This window comes from Cotesia typhae, unplaced genomic scaffold (genome assembly GCF_013202065.1).
Source record: "Cotesia typhae breed Kobodo isofemale line unplaced genomic scaffold, CoteBio_Ctyphae contig_20, whole genome shotgun sequence".
Classification (NCBI taxonomy): domain Eukaryota; kingdom Metazoa; phylum Arthropoda; class Insecta; order Hymenoptera; family Braconidae; genus Cotesia; species Cotesia typhae.
Window position 1 is genome coordinate 3297537 of NW_027423725.1, and position 22599 is coordinate 3320135.

Here is a 22599-nt window from a genome sequence, read left to right on the forward strand (position 1 = left end):
TTATGAAAATCACGATTTTTAAGCGATAGTAGAGCATACCTACGCGCTTCGCGCTGAAGGCATGTAAAATCGGATAATAATAATTGTGTCTTTTTTATGACCTATTTATTTTGATACTTCGGGTTGTTAAGTCTAAAAATACTTTGAACTGTAAGTCGAATGAAGCACTTAAATCATCAATTATATAGTGTTCTAGAACAAAGCCGCACATAAAAAAATTTGGAAAATAAACGTTTCGAAATAAAAATAAAAAAAAAAAAATTCTTTCATTCTTTGAAATGAAGATCAACGTAATTATAATTTTGCTCGTGATCAATGCCTACCTTTCTCGTGCTTCATTATCGAACATTAAATTGATTGAAGAAATACTTCTCAAAGGCTGTTGCGAATTAGGAACTATTGTAAGTTGATAGTTTGAAAATTCTCGTTGATTATTTTTTCACAAAATGATTTTTCCAGTGCGATCCAACAAGTTTTTTGACGTGCTGCAATGATTTCAGCTTATGCAGATCTACTGAATCACAGAGCTCTGGTAAAACTGTATTCAAGCGTCAATCACGGGGTAATAAAAAATTAGCACTTGTAATGCCTGTTGTATAAATCAATTAACTCAAGTATTAATTATTTCTAGCAATCGTAGGGGAATATTGTACAAACGATGTTGACTGTTTGAGGCTGGATTACGCTGTTTGCAGTAATTCTTATCAATGCTCGTGCTTGCCGGGTTATGGTCTATTAGAATGGAATGAGAGATGTGTGCTACTCCTCGGTGGAAATTGTAAACGCGATGTCGAGTGCATAGTACCACATGCAGTTTGTGTTGAAAATAAATGCCAATGCGAAGAAAAATTCATTGCGACGTCACCAAAACAATGTTCACGCAGTAAGTTATTTTTTGGATTAAATAAACACGATTCAAGAAAAAATCAAAAAAATTCACTGAGAGAAAAAACATGGTTCTCTGAAATCGCTTCGCTTGACGGTAGAAAAACGTCCTCAGTTTTGTTGAGAATGCGCCCATAATCTCAGCCTCGTGATGTCACTTCAAGCTTACCAAAATACCTACTTTTGTGGATGTGTATCGAAAATAACTATTATGTAATTATTTATCAGTAGTTACTTCAACTAATACATAGTTCGAGAAACTAAACGCATAAAACGATTTTATTGAAATAACAAATGACGGGATAACTGAAAAATATGTTGTGGTAACAAACAAGTATAATTATAGTAACAAATTTATTTGTTGCATTAAGAAAATGTTTCAAGTTGTACTAATTACTAGTTGTACTGATTTGAGTAGTTTTAATATTACTATTTTCACCCATTATTGGTTCTCTTCATATTAACAATACGTTGGGTACGTTCAACATACGTTTTTAACATCCATTACGTTCAAATGATGATTTTAACGTTCAATACGTTGATCCTACGTTTTCAACATTTAATACGCTCAACCTATGATTTAAACGTTCAATGCGTTGAATCTACTATTTAAATTTCGAATCGGGCGACTATGCACGGCGAAAAAAAAAATAGGGATTTTCCCGATTTTTGCATAGGACTTTTTCCAATTTTAACATAGGAATTTTTCTAATGTTAACATAGTAATTTTTCTAACGGTAACACAGGAATTTTTTCTTTATTAATATGATAGAAATATCCATGTGCCATAAGAAAAATTCATTTATGACATGAAAATAGTATATTACGTTGCTAGGAAGGGAAATGAGACATTGCAACCCAGATTTTTGTTCCCCGAGCCGAAGGCGAGGGGAATAAAAATCCGAGGTTGCGATGTCTCAATTCCCTCCCGTGTAACGTATACAATTTTTTATAACGTTAGGATTGAAAGTTCGGTTGAAATTAAAACAGATAAAATAGTAATTATTAGGTTTTAAAATTAGTTTACTCGTACAATCAATTTTCTCGATGATGTTGCGTATCCTAGCAACGCGTAACTAAACAATATAATGTTTATTTAGTTCTCATGACCCCAGAATAAACACATCAATTTAATTTATAAAATGCAATAAGTTTATATATTAATTTTTTTTTTAAATAATTAAGTGTAAAAATCACAATGAGTTCAGATGATCAATCGGAAAAAGCTCAAGTTTTTACTTTATCTCAAATAAATAATTTTTTGAACAATTTCGATGATTTAATCTACTTATATCAAAAAAGTAAGTAAAATATAGATAAAAATATTTACAACTTAAATTTAATTGTTATAATGAAGTATTGTTTTTTTATTTTTAAAGCATATATTATCCCCAAAGTATTTATATTAATTAATATTTTTAATTACAGGTCATTCTCATTTTTGGAATTTTTGGAGCATTGAGATCAAATGAATTTTGTCAAATAAATGTCCAAGGTATCGAAGATACTGGAAACCAATTAATCGTGAAAATTAAAGATTATAAAAACAATCATCTTCGGACTTTTGTCATTGGCAAAGAGTATTATGCAACTGTTAAAAAATACATGGATCTACGCCCGAAAGACATCGACACGAGAAGATTTTTCATCAACTATCAAAAGGGAAAGTGTACTTGTCAGGTAATCGGTAAGAATAAGATCAGCGAAGTACCGAAAATCGTAGCTATTTGTTTACGATTGGAGAATCCGGAGACCTACACCGGCCACTGTTTCCGACGTTCGGCCGCAACAATACTGGCGAACTCTGGGGCAAATATAACAGCTGTCAAACAACTTGGCGGATGGCGATCAAGTACAACCGCCGAAGGATATGTTGAAAATTCACTGGCAAATCGACAAAAACTGTACCAGAAATTAATTAGTTCAGATCACAGCTCACCATCTACATCTACTGCTATTCAAACACCTTTACCTCAATTCAAAGACGCAAGACCAGGGGAACCTCATGAAAAAATGTCGACCGATTTACCTGATAACGATTCTTTTGTCCCTATTGAATCCAATGAGAATTTCGAAGTCAATGAAAATTCATCTCCGTTGCCATCTACTGAACATAATGATGTCGATAGTTCAGCAACCGCGAAACCGAAAAATATACCAACAACAAAATCATCGCCTCAAATCGATGAACATAATCGCCGTTATTTGCAAGAACTTGAAAATATCAATGCTAACAAGAAGCCAAAGACTCGTCGTTCGAAACCACAAATTGCTAACAATAATTCGAATGCAGCAGAAATTGAGAATGATGATGCTAATGATATCACTGTCTATTCATCATTCGTCAAAATGGAAAAAAATACCATCAACAAAGTTATAATAAACAAAAATTATTATTGCAGCTGTCAAGACAAAAAAAATGATTAATTTCTTTGCCAATGTTTAATTTGATGTTAATTCTTAAAATTTTACACCGCTTCTGTTATGATCATTAATTACTAAGTTTATTTACATTTAATGCAAATTCAAATTATTTGCCATTGATAAATCAATTACATGTTGTATAATTTTATTATAATTAATTCGTTTTATTAAAAAATAAAATATTAATTTTTTTCAGCCAATATTCTTACTCTATTTAGTTATAAAAGGTACGTATACGTGTAAATATTATTGATTTATTAATTTAAGTATAAATCATAAACTAAAAAATATATATAATTGCATGGGGATGAAAGTTGACACATGCGCTCTAAATTAATTCGTCATTTGGCCGGGAAGCAATGTGGCACTTTCATTCCTAAAATTACAATTGAAAATCGAACTTTCAATCCAGGCGTTATAAAAAAAAATTTTTTTTCAATTGAAAAAAAATGAAAATCGAAAAAACACCATTTTGAAATTATCAGGATATTTTTAGAAAATGTCAAAGTTCTATATGAAAGAAAGAAAAAAAAAATTGAACATGTTTATCATTGAGAAATTCGGAGTTTTTTTGAAAAATCTAAAAAATAACGATGAAGATAGGTTTGAATAATTTTTTTCTATTTTTTCCCAAAAAGAACATTTAATAAAAAAAATTTTGAAAAAAAAACGTCCCGATAAATCAATTTTTGAAAAAGTTATGGCAATTTAAGCCACACCGTCCATAATCTGTTGGATTTTTAATTTTTTCGAAATATAAAGCAAAATTTGAAAAAAATGTCCTTCAATTTTTTTATCACAAACCGACTGTATATCACTGTTTCACTTTTAAATTATCTGAAATTGCTCGAATGAGAAAATTGTTCCGTAAATTTGTAATTATTAAATTAAGTTACATAAATTTTAGTGATAAATAAATTTTTTCCATGTGACATGGATATTTCCATCATGTTCATAAAGAAAAAATTCCCATGTTAACTTTGAAAAAAATTCTATGTCAACATAGGAATTTGATCCTATGCAAAACTAGGAAAAATCCCTATATTCTTTTCGCCGTGTGCATTTTTTTCTCAGTGTAAACACGTATTGATATCAAAGATTAGAAAATGTAAGGCAAAATGCTTGTAAAATTTTCAGAGATTTTTCTTGAAATCAATAAAATTGTGGAGAAAAGTCCATTACCTTTTGCACTAAATGAAATTAATAATGCTATTGTATCTTAGCTTCAATCGGAGCAAGATGTGCTACAGACATCGATTGCAACGACATCCTGCATGTTGGCTGCTCGGTGGGTAAAAAGTGCGTTTGCAAAGACAACCACCGTCTTATCAATAATTCGAAGTGTATGCCAATGTTGGATGAATTTTGCTGGAGCGATGAGCGATGCGCAGTAGATAATTCTGTTTGTTTCAAAAACAGATGTCGATGCAAATCTGATTATAGGGCTGTACATATCACTCATTGCATCAAATGTAAGTAAGACCATTTATATTTACTTTAAATTAATGAATTTTTTTTCCTCTGATAGTTAGATATCACTGCTAAAAAATAGAATTTTTGTTTCAGTGAAATTAGGTAAATTATGTAATAGCGATGAGGACTGTAGTGAAGTATTACACGCAGTATGTTCACTTCATAAAAGATGTATTTGTGAAGAGAACTACTTGATGTTAGGTCCTGAAGAATGTCGCAAGCCGCCACAGTTGATAAATGGGTACTAGTTAATCGTTGAAATGCAGCATTTGTAATACATTTGTATTTTAATACATTTGTATATTCAATTAAAAAAATTATGTTGCTTATTTTCTATGTCAGTATAATTTTGAATACTGATTTTTATTAAGAATTTTTGAGTTTAAAAAAAAAGTTATAGGACCAACGATTCTTCGTATTTATTATATCAGTTACATCATTCGACTTAATAGAGTTAATTCACTACATTTTATTACCTTTTTTTCCCTTTCGAATCACTTTTTCAGTTTCTGCAAAATACTTGTAAAAACTAGCAAAATAAGCTTTAATTTCCATTCTTGAACAAGATTTTAAATTGAAATTTTCTATAGCCTCTAGCATATAATTTTTCCTACCTATTGCACGCCTTATAAGCGAAGCGAATGAGGTTGTGCTCTACACTCGCCTAACAACAAGTCAACCGGTTTCTTGAACTAAAATTGTCTTTATTTATTTTTATCGCACTTGTAGAACAATATTTAGAGATACGTGTCCTGAAAAAGCACTACCCGTGTAAAAAAAAAGGTTCCTGAAAAGTTACGAAATAGTTCCTGGTTTGGAACGTTCCTATGATAAGACAATCCGAAAAATCCCCGGAATACTTTTGCAATGTTCTCGAAACAGTTTTGGAACATCCATGGAACGCTTCAGGAACATCTCAGGAAAATCTCCGGCAGATTGATAAAATATTGCTGGAAGACTTCTAGAATTAATTGGGAATACTTCCGGAACATCTGCGATACACTCCTGGAACATTCCCGAAATACTTCTGGAAAATTACTGGAATACTTCCGGCACATCCCTGGAATACTTCCAGAAGAAATCAGGAATATTTACAAAATATATTGGAAACACATCGGGGAAGTGATTGAAATATTCCTGGAACATCTCTCGAATACTTCTGGAACATTTTCGGTAAACGTCTGGATTATATCTGGATTTCTTTCAAAATAAATCGAGAATAGTTCCGGAACATCTCCGGCATCCTTATCGAACATTTCTGGAATTCTTCTGGAACAAATCCGGAATACTTAAACATTATACTAGGTATACATCGGGGACACGCTTAGAATATTCCAGGAACATCTCTCTCTGTAACTATTCCCGATTTGTTCCAGAAGTATTCCAAGAATTTTCTAGAAATATTTCGGACATGGTCCAAAAGTGTACCGGAGATGTTCCGGCAGTATTCCCAATTTATTCTGGAAGTATTCCAGCGATATTCTTTAAATCTGCCGGAAATATTCCCGAGGTGTTCCAGAAGTATTCCATGGGATGTTCCAGAACTGTTTCGAGAGTTTTGCAAAAGTGTTCCGGGGATGTTCCGGATTGTCTTATCGTAGGAACGTTCCGGACCAGGAACTATTCCGAAACTTTTCAGGAAACTTTTTTTTTACACGGGTAGTTTCAATACTTATGAAATTTTTAAAAAACATTTTGCTTTTTAAATAAATAAAAAAAAATTTGAAAACGGTTGACCCTAAAGGCTACCCCTGCAACTTCCAGCTTATTCTATACTTAAGCTCTCAAAACTTCACTTCTTACGTTTTTGAGCTCTCTCGAGCTCTAAAACATTGTAACAGGGTAAATTACCCTAAATCGATAAGTCGCCAGAGGTTGATAATTAGTCGACTCAGCACTGGCGCGCCCCGATCTTCGGGGCCTTCCGTGTAGTAATTAAGAGGAGGGTAAAATGGGTAAGTACTCGGGAGCCGGCGTGTGAGAAAATCAGAAGAGGTTTGATAGTCAACCGCACCGGTCACTACTCATCAGAAAACAGGTAATTAAACATTCGCACGTAAATTTTGGAACGCTGCGATGAAAATTTATCAAGATTGTCTTTTCAATCTTGGAGGCAATATTTCTAACTGTTTTACTGTTATAGGAAACTGAAATTTGAAGTGAAGACGGATCCCCGGAGTGAAAGAAAACAAAACAACGAATACCCGGAGAATTCACCAGGTCAGAGAGACATCGTGAACAGGAATTTAAGTCTAATACTCAGGTACCTTATTTCATTCCGTGGGTGGAAGATAGACCGCGGTTTGTACTCGGTTTATCATTCCTCTTCTCTTTTTACATATATAAAATTTTATTAATAAATTAATAGAGGAACATTTGCTAGTTTTGGATTTAGTGATTTTTATGGGGGTTTATACCCGAGGATCATAACTAAAAATTATCAATCAATTAATTAACATCTGAAAATTCGTTAAATTTATTTTTATAATAATTAACTTAGTAAAATTGATTGATTTTTGTCATTGAAAAAAATCGACAAATTTTTATTCGTGGAATTATGGTCAAGCGTCAGTTTTTGTGTCGCAGTAAATTCCAATACCCAAGGTCAAGCAAAACTTAGCTGGCGAATGTTCTAGCAAATAAAAATTGAATATTTCGACCTGTGCCGAATTTTTTATAATTGATAAAACGAGTAGAAAATTATTAAGAATTAATTATTGAAAATAATATATAGTGGAAAATGATCGAAATTAATTTATATTGTAAAATTATTTTATGTCGTGAGGAAATTTAGTAGTTTTGGGGATTAAGTCCGTGATGTTACGTCGAAAATGCAACTAAAATTTAATTATTTTTATCCTAGCCGTTAGGCTAATAGATAAGGATCTGAAGCTTTATGGGAAGGGGTTGAAGTTATAATATAAGAAAATGAATTCAATTTAATAAATATATTATAAAATTATCATACAAAGATTTGAATTATTAAAACAAACATAAAAATCTCAATTAAGAACTTACTTAAATGTCATTGTTACCGTTTCTTTACATAATTGAAATTTACTTTACTAACAATTGTTTTTTTTTTAATCAACCTGTTAAAGAATCAACAACGTCGGAGGAAGTCGAGACTCCGTGGGAGTTGGGTGCAGATGGTTTGCGCATTTTCGGGGAAGAACCTGAACAAAAGGAGCCTGAATTGAGTTTACATTCCAGCGTCGCAAAACGTTGGAAAAAATATTTGTCGGATGGACTAAGAAAAGAGATAAAAGAATCCTTGTTTAAAAAATACCCTAGGAAGGGTAAATTATCATTCGAACCACCGATCTTAAATGATGAAGTGTCGGTAAATTTGAAAGAGTCGGCTCTTAAGAGGGACACGTATTTTGGCGCAACACAAAAGCTGGCGGGATCTGCTTTATCTGCTTTGGCTCCAGTAATCCAGTCGCTAGCTCCTCTGCGGGAACCGGAACATGTAAAAAATTTGGAGCAAGTCTGGGACGCTGCAAAGATGTTAATTGAGATCCACAGATCTCAAACAGTTGCGCGTAAAGCGTGTATCCTGCCTACTTTATCTAAGCAATGGGCTACGGCACTGGAAAAAAGAGAAACAGATAACTATTTGTTTGGGGAAAAGTTGGTAGATAAAGTTAAAGAAATCAAGGCTATTGGTAAAGTAGGCGAGGAGATGAAATCAGTTCCTACTAAAAAACCGTTTGTTGCTCCAAATTATTTAAATGCGAGGGGCTCGTCGAGTCAAAAGAAGTCAGTGGTTCCGACGAGCGGGAAGACAGCACCAGCGAGAAAACCACTGACTTCCAGATTTCCACAGAAACAATCGAGCTATCCAAAGTCAAACCAATATCGCCAACAGAATCAGCGCTCACAGAAACATTAGCCTTGCAGTGTAATGTAAGTACTTATGCGGGTCGTCTGAAATATTTTGTTAAGGCTTGGGAATTAATAACTGAGGACAAGTTTGTCATCCAAACAGTCGAAGGTTATAAATTACCGTTTGAGTCAACCCCTGAATAGAGTTACGCTCCACCATCCAGAGTATGATCGGAACAAGATTCAGTATTTATCCAGTCAGAAATTAATAGAATGCTTTCAATAGGCGCAATCACGAAGTGTCAGGAAGTGCCAGATCAGTTCCTTTCGCCGTTTTTTCTTGTTCCCAAGCCAGATGGCCAGCAAAGATTCATTTTAAATTTAAAGGCGTTGAATACTTTTATCAATATCGAACATTTTAAGCTCGAAGATCTCAGGTCAGCATGTAGTCTCTTAGAAAAGGATATTTTGATGGGCACGATCGACCTGAAAGATGCTTATTTTTTGATCTCAGTGTGGAAACCACATCGAAAATTTTTGAGGTTTAATTTTAATGACAAGATCTATGAATTCGTTTGTTTGCCTTTTGGTTTATGTTCGTGTCCATTAACTTTTACAAAATTGTTGAAGCCAGTAATTAATTATTTACGTTTAAAAGGTTGGCTCTCAGTAGTGTATCTAGATGATTTTTTATGTTTAGGCCGATCGGTTGAGGAGTGTAGCAAAAATATGACTCAGACCATCGAGTTCCTGGAAAGTTTAGGATTTATCATTAACCATGATAAGTCTAAATTGGTGCCTGAGAAAAAGTGTAAGTATTTAGGATTCATCTTAGATTCAAATACAATGAGAATTGAGCTTCCACAGGAGAAAAAGTTCGCGATACAAAAACAGATTGAGAATCTTAAGGGGAAAAAGATGTTGAAAATTCGTGATTTTGCCAAGGTTGTTGGGTCGGTGGTGGCTTGCTGTCCTGCAGTTGAGTACAGCCTATTACACCGTCGATTGTTTGAAAGAGCAAAAATTCAGGCCTTAAATAATAATCAGGGTTGTTTTCGATGCTTTCATGTCAGTACCAAAGTATACTCTAAAGGATTGGGATTGGTGGTTGAAGGTTTTGCCAAAGGCAAGTAGGAAAGTGAGGAATACTAGTTACGAGAAGATAATTTATTCTGATTTTTCATTGTCTGGATGGGGTGCTTTCTGCGATGGTGAGTCTGCCAACGGTCTGTGGAGTCAAGATGAGAGAAATCTTCATATCAATCATTTAGAACTTAAGGCGGCTTTATTGGCACTAAAGTGCTTCGCGTCTGATCTAAGGGATACCGATGTTTTACTTATGGTAGATAATACTACGACATTGGCCTATATTAATAAGATGGGAGGTGTCCGTTATTCTGCTCTTCATGAGTTAGCTTGCGAGCTGTGGAATTGGTGTGAGGTTCGTCGGTTATGGGTTTACGCTTCGTACATTCCCTCAGAGGAAAATGTTGAGGCAGACTATTCCTCACGCATTGATAATTCAGATACTGAGTGGGAACTTGCAAACTATGCATTTGAAATGATTACAAAGAAATTTGGAAATTTAGAAATAGATTTATTTGCTTCACGAATAAATACTAAATGTACAATTTATTGCTCCTGGAAAAGAGACCCCGAGGCTTTCGCATTTGATGCATTTACGATCTGCTGGTCTAATTGGATGTTTTATGCCTTTCCACCTTTTTCGGTAATCACTAAAGTAATTAAAAAAATTAGGGATGACAAGGCAGAAGGTATCTTAGTTGTACCTTACTGACCAACTCAAGTTTGGTTCCTAGCCTTCACAAAATTATCAGTAGGAAATTGGATCTGTTTTGAATTAGATGCTAATATTTTAATTTCTCCCTATAGAACACGTCAACATCCACTAGCGACGAAGCTTACCCTGGTTGCCGCCAGGTTATCAGCCAGGCACTATTAATAAAAGGAACACCTAAAGAAGCAATTAACATTTCAATTGCTTCTTTGGCAGAATCAACCCTAAAAAATTATAATGGGACTCTGAAGCTCTGGTGGCGATGGAATCAAGAAAATGATGAAGATCCATATGCTGTATCAGTGGAAAAAGTTTTGAAGTTTTTATCAGAAAGGTTCAGTAGTGGTATTGGATATAGTACACTGAATTCTGCAAGAGCGGCATTGTCATTAATCTCCAGTGAGGATATTACAAATAATCAGCTGATAAGTCGATTTATTAAAGGATCTTCGAAGATAAGGCCTAGCTTTCCGAAGTACGAGTCTACGTGGGACGTGGATCCAGCTTTAAATAAATTAACAACGTGGTTTCCGCTCGAAGAGTTAACTTTGAAAAAATTAACAAATAAACTTGTAGTATTATTAGCATTAGGTACCGCTTATCGTTCTCAGACGCTAGCAAATATTCAAATTTCTAATATTATTAATTTAGAGTCTAAAATTGAAATACGTATTCCAAATCAAATTAAAACTTCTCGACCTGGGGCTCCACAACCTGTACTGAAGTTTCCTTTCTTCCAAGATAGGCCTGAATTGTGTATCGCACAAACTTTAAATAGATATTTAATGATGACAAGTGGTCTCCGAGGAAATATTGACTCACTGTTTATTTCTTTTAACAAACCCCACAAGGCAGTTAAAAGTGAGACAATCAGCCGGTGGATAAAAACGACTTTGGAAGAATTAGGTGTAGATAAAAGATTTACTGCACATTCTACGCGTCATGCTTCAACCTCCAAAGCTTATGAGAAAGGTGTTAGCATCGAAGAAATTAAAAAAGTGGCCGGTTGGTCTTTAAATTCAAAAGTTTTTGCTGATTTTTATCAACAGCAAATAAAAATTGACAATAATAAATTTGCAATGTCAGTTTTAACACCTAGTACGTCTGGTTAAATGTATTTTTATAATTAACTATTATTATTTAATGACTTGCATTACTAAATTACGTATTATAATTAATTCATCGTTATTACTCTAATTATTGTAAAACTATTAATGTTATGTTTCATTGGAGCAATTATTAGCCCATTTTTTCATTTTACTCTGTATTAATTCAATAAATAACATTGAAATGAAGAAAATGTTTGCTCTAAACAGCTACCTTCGTAATCTCGAAGTGCGAGACACGAAGGATAATTGTAAGATCTTACGAGCCGGCCGAAGGCCGGCGAAGTTTGATCTAAATTATCCGAGTGTCTCGCACGAGAGATTCCCACCCATATACGCCCACCCTTCTGTTCAAGTAAAATAATAAAAATGGGAAATCTTTATACGAATAAGTAAATAGTTACAAGAGAGCGTCACGGTAACCAGGCGATGATAGTGTTATTTTTTTTTTTAAAGCTCTGAACTTGTGGTCAAAGACACAGAAGTAGTGATACTACCTTCGCAATCTCTCGTGCGAGATACTCGGATAATTTAGACCATTTAGACCATAAGTTAAGACCATGACTATAAGTCACTGAGGAATTTTAATCCATCTAATATTTTAATAGAATTAAAATTAACAATTGGAATTTGAGAATTGTAATAGTTAGTTAGAAATTGATTGTTAATTGAAAATTATCGTTTTATTAAATTACTAATGATTGAATAATTTAATTGGAATATTTAATTAAAATTAATTACAGTCAATTTTGTTAAAATAAAATTTATAAAATAAAAATCACATAAAGTCAAGTCAGTAGTGTTAGTGTGAGACAAGTGTGGGTCATGTGTAAGCTGCAGGAGTATCTAGGTCTACGTTTCGTCATTGGGCTGTTACTCCTGTGAGCCGAGTCAACGATCCCGGTATATGATTCGTCTCTGTGCGGGTGATTATTGGTTTAGTAATCGGGTAGACGCCGAAAGGGGCACGTGTTAGAAATCGACGGGTAGACGCCGGGAGGGGCTCGTCGAGAATAAGATATTGTTAAGTGTGGTTAGTGTGTGAGTGAATGAATTTTGTTAACTAATTTTAAGTCAAACACTGTTAAGTTTTTTTTTATTGTTAATAAATGTTGATCAACCTTGTTAATTAATTATTTATTATTCAACAGCACCTTCCTCCACTCTCTCTACCCTAACATAAGATTTCTCAGCTCTAGACCGGTTCCAGGAACCGTGATTAAAAATCCTGGTGGCGCCCTGATAATTATATTGTTGTTAGTTTTGTTTATTTATTTATAAAATTGATTAGGGGCCAACCTGAGCAGGTAAAACTGTTACATTGGCGCCCAACTTCTTAAAAACCCCATAGAGAGAGAATGGAAGTTGTTGAGTAATAAATTTTTAATTAATTAATTAAAAACATATTATTCAATCATTAGAAGTTTTTTTTTATTATTCGAAATTTTTTTTTTTTAACTTAGAAAATTGCGTTTAGTGAGCGTCGATAAATTTTCTTTCTTTTAATTTTCCTTGAAATTGAAATTTTAGCATTAATTTATTTTTTATTTAAAATTTTTGAAAAGAAAAAAAAAGAGAAAAAAGAAAAAAAAGCAGATAAAAAGAAAAAAAATCATTATCATTCAGCTAAACCCAGTAGCTTGTGGTAGTTTCTTCTACAAGTCACAGCTACTTTGGGTACCAAAGATAATCATCATAACATTCAAACCCGGTAGTCGAAATAAGTCGAAATATTTTTTCTTTCAATAAGGATTAAAATACTTATCGATTTTGACTACCTCGGGTAACTTTACTCCTCATTTTTGAAGAATTTACTTGAGAAATTTTGATAATTACTTTTCAAAAGAATTTTAATCCTACTCAAATTAAATTTAACAAAAATTCCTTTTTTTTTCATAGAGAAAATATAATTAAATTTTATTTGGCAAAATTTATAAAATCTTTTTTCTTTTGAACAAATTCTTTTAGTTTTTGAAATTTATCTCAATATAATTTTTCTTTATCAAATATTTTATTTTATTTTCTCTAAATTAAAATATCTTCAAATTTGACAATTGAATTACAATATCGTAAATTACTTTTCAAAAGAATTTTTAGACATATAATCCTTAAAAGAATTTTAATCCTACTCAAATTAAATTTTGCAAAAATTCTTTTCTTTCATAGAGAAAATATAATTAAATTTTATTTGGCAAAATTTATAAAATCTTTTTCTTTTGAACAAATTCTTTTAGTTTTTGAAATTTGGATTGACTAGAAAACCAATACTTTTCAATACTTTTTTCTTTGTTTCAATACTTTTTTTTAATCAGGGAATTAAAATACACGAAAGTTTTGAAGTTAGTCATAGTTAGAAACTCGTTAAAAATCGGTCACGAATCATTATTGTTTTTCGATGAATTACAATTTATCGAAGCTTACGCTGATAACGCAGTTAATTGGACGAGATTAACTTTGATTTTAATGTCTAAATCATGTGGTTGAAATTTTTAAAAGTGGCCTTAACATCCAGATAATACAAACAATTAATGTGCAATAAAATAAAATAATTTTGTTTTTTCCCAAGTAACAATATTGTTACGGCAACAGTTGTGACGTCTAAAAATAATTTTAACTTTATATCTACTAAAAAATTTCAAGTCCATTCGATGCAGTGTTATGAAACGCAATCACCTACGATACAATTCGTATAAAACAAAAACTTTACCATCGATCAAAACAACAATTGTATAACACGAGAAAAAACAAATTTGACTTATTAAACGATGATCATAATAATATCTCTCTTAGTGATAAAAGTCTACATTTTAAATATTTCATCAACTATTATGACGCGAGATCAACTTCTCGAAAGCTGTCCTGATTTTGGAGAAATTGTAAGTTACTACTGATTTTAAAAATCTCAGTAAAGAGTTTTGATCATTTATTGATTTATATTATTTGAATCTATTTTTTCAGTGTGATGCGAACAAATCTATTCATTGTTGTAGTCATCGTGGCATTTGTAGATCTCATAGAGTGATTAATTCCTTAAAAAGTGTATTTCTGTGTATGTACCCCGGTAAGTAATTGGTTATGAGTAATTTATACAGCACCACGTATAAATAAAAACAAATAATTTAATTGTTTTAAATAATTATGAAATTTCATCAAAGGATGCCAAAATAAAAATTATCGCTCGATACAATTTATGACAATTTTTAATTATTAATTAAAGTACCCGCGGGTAATAAGGTCTGTGGGGTAATAAGGTCTAAGTGATAGAAATGCTATTGAAAATAACCGCTTCTGCTGAAGACTTCTCTAGTAGAAGCGTCTAGCATAGAAATGTCGCTACAAGTCTATAGAGTCCCGATACAATGTTCCTTGTCTTCTATATTTCATCATCCGTCATATGCTAAATTAGCGCAGAAGAATTCCTAAAAACGATTTGAATGAATGGTAAACATTTTTTATAATTTTATATTTAATAATTTAAAATCATTGTTCTAATTTTTATCAACATCTTAAAAAGTATTGTTGCTCAATTTAAGTGATGATTGATCTCTAATACCAATTTTATCAAATATAGTATAACTATTTCGAGTATGTATAACCCGCAGGCCTTATTACCCAACCGTAATAAAATAAGGCCTATTTGCAAGGTTTTTGAAAAAATTTAATTTTGTGTTTGTTCATGGTGAAAATAACCATCACCCCATTTTATTGTATGGCTAATGTATTAATCTAAAAATTAATGATACATTGCAATAATTAAATGCAATACTTTCGATTTTTTTCAAAATCTCCCTTAGCTAGGCCTTACTACCCGCCAGTACCTTAGTCAAAATGGGACATATTTTAAAGCAAATGAAGTCTTGTTATTCAAACAATAATAATTTCGTTAAAGATGTAGGAAAAAACGACAATTTAAGGTATGTCCATCTTTAACCGTAAATAATTTTTAAAAGATTAAATTTATTGAAAAAATTGTATGAGACATTTTTTGTAGAATGTTCAATTTTCTAACCGAATTTGTAACGAACTTGCTATTTAATTGTTTGTCTGATAAGATAGAAAATTATCTGAAGTTTAAAAACAGTTTTTCTTGTGATATTTAAATGGAAAATCGAAAATTTTGAACCTCTACATTTCTATATTGATTCCTTATTTGGCAGGGTTTTGATGAAATTCCATGATCATTTGGAACCATGAAATTTCTCAGTTTTTTTTTATTCATAAAAAAAAAAAACCATAAATAATATAATTCAAAGTTTAATTATTTCTAGTAACCGGAAAAGATTTTTGTCAATACAATACTGACTGTACGGGGTTAGGACAATCTATTTGTAATTCTGAATTCAATCAATGTGAGTGTCTGCATAATCATCGTTTACTGGAAAAAAGGGGAAAATGTATGCCACTCATTGGTGGATATTGTACCGACCAAACCGATTGTAAAATATTAAACACAATTTGTGCTGAGAACACTTGTAAATGTCGAAAAAAATTTATTGTGAGATCACAAAATCAATGCGTACTCTGTAAGTACCCGTAAAAAATTTTCGTACGTCTTGATATGAAACAAGTACATCAAGTTTAGTTAAAATCGCGATTGCGCCTTAGCTTCAATTGGAAGAAAATGTGCTAAAGACCTGGACTGCGACGACCTCTTACATATTGGCTGCTCGGTCGGTAAGAAGTGTGTGTGCAAAGACAATCACATTCTAATAAACAATTTGACATGCATGCCATTGTTGGATGAATTTTGCTGGAGCGATGAGCGATGCGCAGTAGATAATTCTGTTTGTTTCAAAAACAAATGTCGATGCAAATCTGATTATACGGCTATAGATATCACTCATTGCATCAAATGTAAGTAAGACCATTTATATTTACTTTAAATTCATGAATTTTTTTTCCTCTGACAGTTAGATATCACTGCTAAAAAATAGAATTTTTGTTTCAGTGAAATTAGGTAAATTATGTAATAGCGATGAGGACTGTAGTGAAGTATTACACGCAGTATGTTCACTTCATAAAAGATGTATTTGTGAAGAGAACTACTTGATGTTAGGTACTGAAGAATGTCGCAAGCCATCGTAGTTGATAAAAGGGTACTATAGTTAATCGTTGAAATGCAGCATTTGTAATATTTTTAATTAAAAAAATGAAGTTGCATATTTTCTATGTCAGTATAATTATATAATTGTTAATCTACTTTCTTAGAAAAAATCAGTGGAACTTCTCTGATTTCAACCAATGAATGCATTTTCACTGGTGAATCAGTGAAGTTCACTGGTTGAATCAGTGAACAATATATCTGCGTGCATGCGCGCTGTTATGTCCATTGGTTAAATCAGTGCAAATCCACTGATTCATCAGTGAAATTGTCATTCACTGGTTGAGTCAGTGGAATTCCACTGATTTCTTTTAAGACAGTATGTTGACATTGTATAAAACTATATTGTACTGAGTTATGTCGTTAAACAGAGACCAAAGATTATAACACATATTATTATGTACAAGCCAAACATGTATGTACACTGATAAAAAAATTAGGAAAACGGTTGACCCTGAAGGCCATCCCTGCAACTTTCCACTACTTTCGTAATTAAGCGCTCAAAATTGCGCTTATTATGTTTTTGAACTCGAAGAGCTCAAAAATTTAATTTTCATGTAGTTTTGAACTCTCCGAGCTCAAAAGTCTGATGGAAGTTTAATAAAACACTATTTTTTGAATTTTCAAACCGCAATAACTTTTGAACGAATGAACCGATCTACACGCAATTGGCGGCATTCAACGCAGTTTTTCAAATTCTATAATATATTCTCCAACATAAATTGATAAACCCAGAAGTTTCAGTGTAATTCGAAAAAAACGCTTTCATTCGATTTCTTTCGTCAACAATAATTCACGAACGAATCAACCGATTTTGACTGGCTTGGTGGCGATCAACGTGGTTTTTTGATGTTCATAGTCGATTTGGTTTTAGAATTGATCGATCGAGCCGTTTAAAAGATTCTAAAAAAACTTGATTTGAAAAAATTCTTTTTCGTAGTTTTTTTGAGATTCCTCAAAATCTACCGGTCGAAATCGCTCCAAATTGTATTTAAAATCTAAGTTTTGTCAAGTTCTTTCAGATGACACCAATGTCGTCATTCAAGAAAAATATTCTTGCTTTACAAAAATTATTTTCAAGAGAACTAGTTTTCTTATTGTAAGAAATTCTTATCTTGATTTCATGTTCATTTTTTATTTCAAGATTTTTCATAATAAATTTTTATTTTAATTTTTAATGAAAAATTGCGCAAGTAATCATTGACGTAAAACCGATTTTAATTTAACAAAATCGTAAATTTATACAGTAAATAATAAAAAATTCAATTTATTTCAATTTTCGGAGTGCTATAACACCATAAAAAACGCGAATGCACATATACAGGAAAAATAAAGCAATACCTGTAAAATCAACCTGATCATTTATTTTTTATGATTCGAAAGAGATACAATCGAAAATAAATATAAACTCTTCGGCGTTTCGTATGTACAATATACATATGGGACAGTGTAAGTGCAGCATCTGTGTGTGCGATTCGATGGGATCATCATCAGCGCGCCCACGCACTTGCAAAGCGTTTGAGAGGATTACAGGTGCGGCAACCAGTATCGCTGAATATAAAACTTACTCGCGTGCTTCTCTAATTCTTTTTTTCATCTATTATATGTATTCATTTAAACTCCAGTTCTCTTACTGGTGTGTTTATTTTTAGTCTAAAATTAATTTCTATTTTTAACTTCCTGCTAAGAAAATTGAAAATTTTCAAAAATCCGAAAGTTATTGGTCTTGTCTCGTTTTCCGAAAATCGAGTTTTCATCAGATCTCGACGTTATGAGGTCCTAGAAAGCTTTCCTGATTATTCCCGCAAGGGTGTCACTGTGTGTGTCTGTGTGTGTTTGCGTGTGTGTGTGTGTGTGTGTAAGTATGTAAACCTCTTATAACTTTTGAATAAAACTAATCAGCTCTCAACCTAGAAAAACCACGTCGATCGCCGCCAATCCGGTCAAAATCGGTTGATTCTTTCGAGAGACATCGTGAACGAAAGAAAACCGAAAAAAGTGTTTTTTCGGAGTTACTCCGAAATTTATAGTTTGACCAATTAAAACTTAGAAATTCCTTATAAGGCTTCAACCGCGTAAAAATCTGTTTATTCATTCAAAAGTTATTGCGGTTTGAAAATTCCAAAAATAGTGTTCTATGAAACTTCTATCAGATTTTTAAGCTCAAAGAGCGCAAAAGCACAGAAAAGGTATCTTTTTGAGCTCGAAGAGCTTAAAAAAAACGGCCATGTATTAACAGAATTCGCGTGAAGTTGCAGAAATGGCCTTAAGGGTCAACCGTTTTCCTAATTTTTTGTTAAAAAACGACCAAGAAATTTTTTATTTCGCTTTAATTTTGAGGTAAATATTTAAAATAAAAATCATACATAGTTTCAAATTAAATGGAAGGTCCAGCAAAAAAAAATTTTTATTCTGAAAGAAAGATTTTTTTTGACTAAATAAAATAAAAAAAAAAAATTTAATTATGAAGAAAAAAAAATTTTTTTTTAACAAAATTGTTAAAATTAAAAATACATGTGTAAAAACGACGCAAACTTATTATATATATTATACATTATTAAAACGTAGAGCTTGGAAAGGAGAAGAGGTGTGATTAAGTAACTACCAGTCGTAAAAACGCGGTGGGATAATCCATGTAAAAGCATAAATTGCCGATTATTGAAGATAGCGTGCATTATTCGAATAGTTTTGGTGATGGCCCTGTATAAAATATTGTTAGACCACCGGAATCGTGTCTCACATTGTACGTGTATATATTTTATTTATTTTCAAATCTAACTCCTTTACAACCTCTACACACAGATTGGATTAGTTTTTTTAGACGGATAGTGATAATAACAACAAAAACAATAATGATCATGATAATAATGATATGTGTGAGTTATTCAATAAATATCAATCAATTAATTTCGAATAAAATTCAATGTAAAAAAAATAAAACATATATCTATTAAAGAGAATTTTTATTTAAATATATTATCATTTTTATAAGCTTGGAAATTTTATTATCTATTTTGAATTATGAGGATTTAATATTCGAGATTTGATGTATGATAATTATGTATTATGTAAACGTCTAAATATTAATAGAAAGAAGAATATTTTTATTCGTTTGATATTTATTTAATTGCTACTGTAATTTTACGGGATAAAATATTCTGGGTTTAACTATATTTCTTGTGATTAAGAGGAAAAAAATAATTTAAGATTCTGTAAAATGAAGTTGAGAAAAATTATTTTTGAAATCGTTAAGTGATTAATTGTTTAACTTCCCGCTAAGAAAATTGGAAATTTTCAAAAATTGGGAAGTTGTTGGTTTTACGAATGTATGTAAACCTCTCAAAACTTGTGAACGGCTGAACCGATTTAATAGCGGTTGCCGCCATTCGAAAGAAATTGACTGAACTCATATTTTAAATACAATTTGGATCGATTCGAACCGGTAGATTTTAAGAAATCTCGAAAAAATTACAAAAAAATCTGGAAAATGGTTGACCCTAAAGGCCATCACTGTAACTTCCCGTTGATTCCATATTTAAGCGCTTAATATTGAACTTATGACGTTTTTAAGCTGTTCGAGCTCGAAAATATAACTTATATGTTACTTCCAGCCCTCCGAGCTCACGGAGTTAACTGTTCTAAGCTTTTGAGCTCTTCGAGCTCAAAAGTCTAATAAAAGTTTAATAAATTTTTTGAATTTTTTCAGTATTTTTTGAATTTTCAACCTGCAATAACTTCTGAACGAATGAACTGATTTCCACGCAGTTAACAGCATTTCACTCAGTTTTTTAAATTCTACAATATACTTTTGAATACAAACTGATCAAACCGAATATCTAAGAAAAATTTGAAAAATGCACTTTCTCCTAATTTTATTGACAACGATAACTCACGAACTAATCAACCGATTTTCAAGTTCTTGGCAGAGATCGACGTGATTTTGTAGGCTCTGATAATTGTTTCATTTCATCGAAAACGATCCAAAAAGAAATCTCGAAGTTATATAAAAAAAACACTTTTTTCAAAATTTTTTAAACACCGATATCTCTCGAACAAATTTACCGATTTTCACACGGTTTGCAGTAATCAATGCAGTTTTTTAAGTACTATAAACCGTATGTTAACATAAATTGATCAGATAACAAGTTTTAGAATTTCTCTTGAAAAATTCCATTTTTTCGAATTTTTCGATTTCTTTCGTTCACGATATTTCCTGAACGAATGAACCGATTTTGAAACGGTTGGCAGTGGTCGACGTCGTTTTTAAAGGTTGAGAGCTGATTAGTTTTTGAAATCGATCGGTAAAGCCGCTTAAAAGTTATTCCGAAAAAACCACTTAAAAAATTTTTGTTTTGCAGTTTTTTGGAGATTTCTTGGAATCTACTTGTCCAAATCGGTTCAAAATCTCAGAAAATGTAAGTTTGGTAGAACTGAATCGAATGTCGAAAAGTTTGGTAGAACTGAATCGAAAAGTTATTAGAGGGTCACATACTTTCACACACACACACACACACACACACACACACACACACACACACACACACACACACACACACACACACACATGGTGACACCCTCTCAGGAACCCTCGAAATGGCTGCCTAGGACCTTAAAACGTCGAGATTTGTTGAAAACTCGATTTTTGCAAAATGGGGTAAAATATTCAGTTCTTAACATCAAAAAACCACGTCGATCGCCACCGACCTAGTCGAAATCGGTTTATCCATTCGTGAGTTATCATTGACGAAAAATCACCGAGAAAAGTTTTTTTTCGGAATTACTCTGACATTCCTCAATTAAATTGAACTTAGATTCCTCATGAAGTTTAAAATAAATGCATTAAATGCTGCTAACAGCATAAGAATCGTTTCATTCGTTTAAAAGTTATTGCGGTTTGAAAATTTGAAAAATAGTGTTTTATCAAAGCTTTTTTTAAGCGCCGGAATCAGAATAATTCCTAAATTAAGTCTTATTACTAACGAGTATATTTCCTGATTCAGAAAGATAATTTGAAACGATTTCCTTCATTGTAATTGAATATCTATATAGTATTCAAATCCGATGCTTTTTAATCATTTTAAATTAGATTTCTTCATCAGGGTTAGTAATAAAATAAATTGGTTGACTCACTAAAATTGAGAGAAGAAAAACACCGTAGACTTGAAGATTGTAGGTACTTTTTACCTCTTGATCGAATATCCGTCGATGGCACTATTATTTTCGATGAACTATATTTCTGTTTGAATTTTGGAAGTATAAACTATCAAGTTAGAAAAAAAATCGTAAAATTACAGAAAAATTTTCTAACTAATTGGAATAGATCTAAATAATATTTTTAATCAATTTTCGTAGTACCACAAAGAAATATACATATTAATTTAAATTAAAATATTACAATATTAACACCCTTAATACATAAAAACTTGTAAACTCTAAATCAACAATTTCTATTACCACGACACAAAACATCAGTTATATTTCCACTTCAAAAGTTATTAAACGATTCAGTACTAAAGATAAGAAAATGGATAATTGCTCTCAAAAGACAAAACTGCTCACAAATTGAATACAGTAATTAGAAGTAAAATTTAACAAACCTCATCAATTAATTTCTTAATGGATGTTTGCTTAATCAGGAACATTCGCGGCTATTTGACGGTACAATCCGATCCAAGGAAAACATGTTCGTCCTCTCCATTTCTCCATGAACCGTCGTCGCTCCTCTTCCCGTCTTTTATATTTTGAGTGAATGTTGTACACAATGAGTTCAATGCCAAAGATAATCAAACTCCATAGTAAAATTGCCGCAAAAATAATGAAATGAAATACCAAGTTTTCAAAGTCGATACGTTCATAGTTTTCAGCTTCTTTTGATTTTCTTCATCTTCTTAATCTTTTTCAATAGCTTTACTCTTCCATCATAATGGTTGATCAATCCTATTTCCACTGGTATTGCACGAGCTTAGTCAATTTTGTCCTTCAAA

General features: G+C 32.0%; 2 protein-coding genes across 2 annotated transcripts; both read left to right on the forward strand.

The window, feature by feature from the left end:
* The first annotated feature begins 278 nt into the window (after positions 1-278).
* LOC141538289 (uncharacterized) lies at positions 279-5030 on the forward strand. Its single transcript, XM_074259672.1, has 5 exons — positions 279-401; positions 460-562; positions 632-883; positions 4533-4781; positions 4876-5030. The coding sequence occupies exons 1-5, from the start codon at positions 279-281 to the stop codon at positions 5028-5030; spliced, it is 882 nt and encodes a 293-aa protein (XP_074115773.1).
* A 4309-nt stretch (positions 5031-9339) lies between these two features.
* On the forward strand, positions 9340-11520 carry LOC141538290 (uncharacterized). Its single transcript, XM_074259673.1, has 5 exons — positions 9340-9563; positions 9658-10351; positions 10504-10931; positions 11187-11413; positions 11495-11520. The coding sequence occupies exons 1-5, from the start codon at positions 9340-9342 to the stop codon at positions 11518-11520; spliced, it is 1599 nt and encodes a 532-aa protein (XP_074115774.1).
* The last annotated feature ends 11079 nt before the right edge of the window (positions 11521-22599 follow it).

Coding starts and splice junctions, on each gene's coding strand:
- LOC141538289 (XM_074259672.1), top strand. CDS start 279: ATGAAGATCAACGTAATTATAATTTTGCTCGTGATCAATGCCTACCTT. Junction 884..4,532: donor ACCAAAACAATGTTCACGCA/GTAAGTTATTTT, acceptor ATTGTATCTTAG/CTTCAATCGGAGCAAGATGT. Junction 4,782..4,875: donor TATCACTCATTGCATCAAAT/GTAAGTAAGACC, acceptor TTTTTGTTTCAG/TGAAATTAGGTAAATTATGT.
- LOC141538290 (XM_074259673.1), top strand. CDS start 9,340: ATGACTCAGACCATCGAGTTCCTGGAAAGTTTAGGATTTATCATTAAC. Junction 10,352..10,503: donor CTTTTTCGGTAATCACTAAA/GTAATTAAAAAA, acceptor TTCTCCCTATAG/AACACGTCAACATCCACTAG. Junction 11,414..11,494: donor AGAAATTAAAAAAGTGGCCG/GTTGGTCTTTAA, acceptor TTGCAATGTCAG/TTTTAACACCTAGTACGTCT.